The 6,000-nt window shown below is 42.1% G+C and overlaps 1 protein-coding gene across 1 annotated transcript in view; it reads left to right on the forward strand.

Moving 5' to 3' along the window:
* LOC141051170 (uncharacterized) overlaps positions 1–4,831 on the forward strand; it is a 211,955-nt gene extending 207,124 nt beyond the window's left edge. The window contains 1 exon segment of the mRNA XM_073548035.1: positions 3,281–4,831. Within this exon segment, the coding sequence (XP_073404136.1) occupies positions 3,281–4,386 (1,106 nt within the window). The 3' untranslated portion in view covers positions 4,387–4,831.
* The last annotated feature ends 1,169 nt before the right edge of the window (positions 4,832–6,000 follow it).

A 6,000-nucleotide genomic window follows, 5' to 3' on the forward strand; every position in this document is an offset into this window, starting at 1 on the left:
GGGGGTAAACGACTATTTGGGCGCATGGCAGAGCTTGGAAGGGAAGCAGCGCTATTTTACTTTTTTGTCTGGAATTGAGATCGGACTCCATGTTGCGTTTGGAAAGCCCCTGATGTGCCTAAACAGTGGAAACCCCCCACAAATGACACCATTTTGGAAACTAGACCCCCCAAGGAACTTATCTAGATGTGTGGTGAGCACTTTGAACCCCCCAGTGCTTCACAGAAAATAAAAAAATCATATTTTTTCCACAAACATGATCTTTTAGTCCCCAATTTTTTATTTTCCCAAGGGTACCAGGAGAAATTGGACCCCAAAATTTGTTTTTCAGTTTGTCTTGCGTACGCTGATACCCCATATGTGGGAGAAAACTACCACTATGGGCACACGTCAGGGCTTGGAAGTGAAGTAGTGACATTTTGGAATGCAGACTTTGATGGAATGGTCTGTGGGTGTCCTGTCGCATTTGGAGAGCCTCTGATGTGCCTAAACTGTTGAAACTCCCCACAAGTGACCCCATTTTGGAAACTAGACCCCCCAAGGAACTTATCTAGATGTGTGGTGAGCACTTTGAACCCCCAAGTGCTTCACAGAAGTTTATAACGCCCGGGCGTGAAAATAAAAAAATCATACTTTTTTTCCACAAAAATGATATTTTTGCCCCCAATTTTTTATTTTCCTAAAGGTAACAGGAGAAATTGGAACCCCAAGGTGTTTTTGAAATTTGTCCTGAGTAGGCTGATACCTCATATATGGGGGTAAAACACTGTTTGGGCGCATGGCAGAGCTTGGAAGGGAAGGAGCACCATTTGACTTTTTCAACTCAGAATTGGCTGGAATTGAGATCAGATGCCATGTTGCGTCTGGAGAGCCCCTGATGTGCCCAAACAGTGGAAACCCCCCAATTCTAACTCCAATCCTAACCCCAACACACCCCTAGCCCTAACCCTAGCCCTAACGCTAGCCCTAACGCTAGCCCTAACTCTAATGAGAAAATGGAAATAAATACATTTTTTTTTATTATATTATTTTTCCCTAACTAAGGGGGTGATAAAGGGGGGTTTGATTTACTATTTTTAGCTGGTTTTTATGTTTTGCAGCAAAAGACGCTTTTTATTTTAAAAATAGTTTTTGCATCACCACATTTTGAGAGCTATAATTTTTCTATATTTTGACCCACTGAGTCATATGAGGTCTTATTTTTTGCTGGATGAGTTGACATTTTTATTGGTACCATTTTCGGGCATGTGACGTTTTTTGATCGCTTTTTATTCCGATTTTTGGATGCAGAATGAACAAAAACCAGCATTTCATGAATTTCTTTTGGGGGGGTGCGTTTACACCGTTATGCGTGCGGTAAAATTGATAAAGCGGTTTTATTCTTCGGGTCAGTACGGTTACGGCGATACCTCATTTGTGTCTTTTTTTATGTTTTGGCGCTTTTATGCAATGAAAACAATTTTATATAAAAAATAATTATTTTTGCATCGCTTTATTCTGCGAACTATAACTTTTTTATTTTTTCACTGATGACGCTGTATGGCGACTCGTTTTTTGCGGGACAAGATGAAGTTTTCAGCGGTAACATGTTCCTATTTGCATGCATAGCAACTTATACTACAGTTTATTTTTTTCCTTAAGTTTTATAAGTCTTGAGCAGAGCCAGTCCTTATCACTAGTCTGAAATTGAACGATTCTTTCAACTTGGCTTTTGGTCTTGGGGTGTTAAGCTCAAACAAACGTAATAAGGCATCCACTTAAACGTTTTGTTGGACGACAAAAGCATAGATTGAAATCAAGGTAGAACAACTAGCTCTTTCGTGGATTGAAACTATGAGCATATGTGGTTCATATACTTAGTTACCGCGTGACGAATCCCTCCAGTAGGTATCTACATTTTTTCTAAGTGGCTGACTCTATTGCGGCTGCTACAGGGAATTGGCAGTCAGACATGCATAGAGATAAGTACATTTCAGTACCCCTTCAACTTAATACTGATTTCTTCTGTTTATTACCACTTTTACTATTTTGAAGAGAGATTGGGGCTACAGACTTGATCAGTTAGTCATGGTCACTTAAAAGTTTGATACATAGGTCAGACTCAAACTAATCATGTCACATATCGAGTGCGCTCTGGTGGATGAGCCGGTATCCATAATATATCAGCTCTTACTAATTACACATTTTTCCATCCATAACTACTTTTTTTTATGTGTTTTACGTGTTGTTGGGACACCTATCTCCCAACTCTTGGTGCACTTCTACCATATTTTACTTTGATATTTATTGCTACTTGTTATCATTGTTGGATACTTCTTGTAAAAGGTTTCTTTCAATCTACAATTTGATAAGCACATTACAGTTGGGGATTTTCTCTGATTTAACCATTAGTACGTCTTCCAATGTCTTAACTGTTTTTATGTATTTATGTTATTTTAAACTTGCATATGAATAAAATTATATTTTAACATAGTTATCAAGGCCGAAAAAAGACCTTTGTCCATCGACTTCAGTCTATATTCTGTCATAATAAATCCCCAGATCTACATCCTTCTAAAGAACCTAATCACTGTAAGATACAATATTGTTACGCTCCAGGAAGACATCCAGGCCTCTCTTGTACCCCTGACTGAGTTCGCCAACACCACCTCCTCAGGCAGGGAATTCCGGATTCTCACTGCCCTAACAATAAAGAATCATCTCCTATGTTGGTGGAAATACCTTCTCTCCTCCAGAGGCAGAGATTGCCCCCTTGTGACCGTCACTTTCATTGGTATAATCAGATCCTCGTTGAGATATTTGTATTGTCCCCTTATATACTTATACATGGTTATTAGATCCCCCCTCAGTCGTCTTTTTTCTAGACTAAATAATCCTAATTTTGCTAATCTCTCGGTATTGTAGTTCCCCCATCCCCTTTATTAATTTTGTTGCCCTCCTTTGTACTCGCTCTAGTTCCATTATATCCTTCCTGAGCACCTTTGCCCAAAACTGTACACAGTACTCCATGTATGGTCTATATTGGAAAGTATTTTCCGGTAAGGTGAAGCAGGTGGACGTCTAAGCAGGTGATGAATCAGGAAGCAGGTCAAGAGTAAGCCAAACTCAGTGTCTAACAGGGTTTATTGTTGTTGCCACTGTCGTAGTGAGCTGAAAATTAAACTTTGCTACAATTTGCTTAGACGTTTGATGTAGAAATGTTCTAAATAGATAAATACAATACATATTATTTTATGGCCGTGTTACTGAAAAATAATAAAATTGGCTTTATTCTTGGCAGATGACTGTACGAGGAGCTTGGAGGGATATCTGATATTGTCAGGTTTTACAGCAGATGATCATGGCATCGCACTAGATACAAATGAAGACTATGCCATAATCCCAGATAAAGCTCCAGCCCTTCAAAGCAAAGATCTATCATCCAATCCTTCTCAACGGCTTCTATCTTCTGGTTCATCACAGACTGTTGAGCAAAATACACAAAACAAAAGGGATGGTGAGCATCAAAGAGCTTACAGAGGGAGGAAAAGATTTTCATGCTTAGAATGTGGGAAATGTTGTCCTCGGAAATCTGACCTTGTTAAACATTTGAGATTTCACACAGGGGAAAAACCATTTTCATGTTCAGAATGTGGGAAATGTTTTTCTCAAAAATGTGACCTTGCTAAACACCTGAGAATTCACACTGGGAAGCAACCATTTTCATGTTTAGAATGTGGGAAAGGTTATAGTGCAAGATCAAAACTTCTTACACATCAGAGAAATCACACAGGGGAGAAGTCGCCATTTTCATGTTCGGAATGTGGGAAATGTTTTTCTCAGAATTGTGACCTTGCTAAACATCTGAGAACTCACACAGGGGAGAAACCATTTTCATGTTCTGAATGTGGGAAATGTTTTAACACCAATTCCATTCTTGTTAGACATCAGAAAATTCACACAGGGGTGAAGGTATTTTCATGTTTAGAATGTGGGAAATGGTATAACCAGAAATCAGCTTTAGTAGGACATCAGAGAACTCACACAGGGGAGAAACCATTTTCATGTACTGAATGTGGAAAATGTTTTAACTGCAAATCAACGCTTGTTACACATCAGAGAATTCACACGGGGGAGAAGCCATATGCATGTTCTGAATGTGGAAAGTTTTTTAGCCATAAAGCAACTCTAAGAACGCATCAAACAATTCACACTGGACAGAAAACATTTTCATGTTCAGAATGTGGGAGATGTTTTACAAGGAAACCAAATCTTATCGAACATCAGAGAATTCACACAGGGGAGAAGTTATTTTCATGTTTAGTATGTGGCAAATGCTTTACCCAGAAATCAGTTTTATTTAGACATCAGAGAATTCACACAGGTGAGAAGCCTTATTCATGTTAAAAATTTGGAACAGTTTTAAACAGAAAACAGCTTCTGTTAGATATCTGCAAATTCACATAAGGAGAATACACTATTTTCATGTATACAGTATTAATTTTTTTAACCATAATACAGATCTTATCACAGAATTTACACAGAGGAGAAGCTATTTTCATCTACTATATTTGGGTCATGTTTTAGGCAAAAGTAATCTATAATTCAAAGATCTCACACAGGAAAAACATTTTAATGTTCTGAATGTGGCAAACGTTTTATCCAAAAATCATATTCTCTTAAATTATAGAGAAAATATTAAGCTTCAGGTTCCGGGCGCTGCACAGCGGGAATCCCAAGCCTGGCCATTGTTGGTCTCCCATTCCTCTCCGGCCGCAGTGGAGCCTGCTCAGCAGACTCCACGATCCCAACGTTCAACCTACACCAGCATTGTGGGTTCGGTTGCTGTTGCCACCTCTGGTCCAGTTATGGCAATGCAGCCTGGCCAGCAACAAAAGACTCCAGAGTCTAAGTCCTTCCTTCGGTCCTCTGGGCATGCTCATGAGATGATCTCCCATTGGGGATCGGGAGTCACATGCTCAGGTCCTTCTCCAGTTCTGATTGGTCCATCAGGAGGATCAGGAAGGTCCCAGAAGGGCACGGCTATAAGAGGTTCGCATGGCCGCCCTGCCATGCACTATGATAGACTCTCTGGCTGTAGTACTTAGTGTATGTGTGATGATGGATGAATGAGCCTGGTGACTGACGCATTATAATTCCCCCTCCTTGGATATTACGCATGTGTTAGGGTTAGGAATTGGGGTCAGCACAGCAGCTCTGACACTGCATAGCGCCGCAGTGTTCCTCATCGTCTTCCTCTTGCGCCTTGGGCGTCGGCCACTACAGGCCTTCTGGACCACTGCTACCGCAGCATCCACCTAAGTAACGCCGTGCGCCTTAGGAGCGCATTCCAGCTCAGTTGTTAGGCTGGTTAGTGGCGTCCGTCAGGGCGGACAGTGCACCCGTACTAGCGGTGGTTCACACTACCGTGACCTGTGACGCTAACAGGTTGCGGTTGTTCGCCGGCTGGCACGTGCCTTGTGAAGTAACGAGGTTCGTGCCTGTTCGCACCGGGTTAGTGTTTTCCCACCAGTGTCCGACTCTCCTACACGCCTTCTCCCCATTGTTTTAGCTGCAGTTGGTCACCTCTGCACGGTGGGCCCTGGGCTGCGAACGCACCTTATATATTTTATTTCATCTTTATTATTTGGTGCGTTCCGCCAGCCTGTAACATTATCATAGCGCCAGAGCCTGGCTAACAATGGCGAACGAGCAGTGCCTGCAGCAATATGTCCAGCAGCTGGAGGGCAGATTGTCCGCTCTTGAGCACTCAACAGCTGCGGACGTCACTGCAGTTGCCGTCCAGGCAGCAGCGGAGGCAGTCTCTCGTGCCTCCATGTCCAAGCCTGCCCCGATATTATCCCGTCTCCCATTGCCCGACAAGTTCTCGGGTGACACTACCGCCTGTAGGGGTTTCTTGAGCCAGTGCTAAGGTGGGGTTCATCATCTCCTTACTGTCGGGCAGGGCTCTGGAATGGGCCACTCCACTATAGGAGCGTGGTGACCCCGTGGTTTTGAGTG

This window comes from Dendrobates tinctorius, unplaced genomic scaffold, assembly GCF_039654945.1.
Source record: "Dendrobates tinctorius isolate UK_male_01 unplaced genomic scaffold, ASM3965494v1 ptg000155l, whole genome shotgun sequence".
Lineage (NCBI taxonomy): Eukaryota > Metazoa > Chordata > Amphibia > Anura > Dendrobatidae > Dendrobates > Dendrobates tinctorius.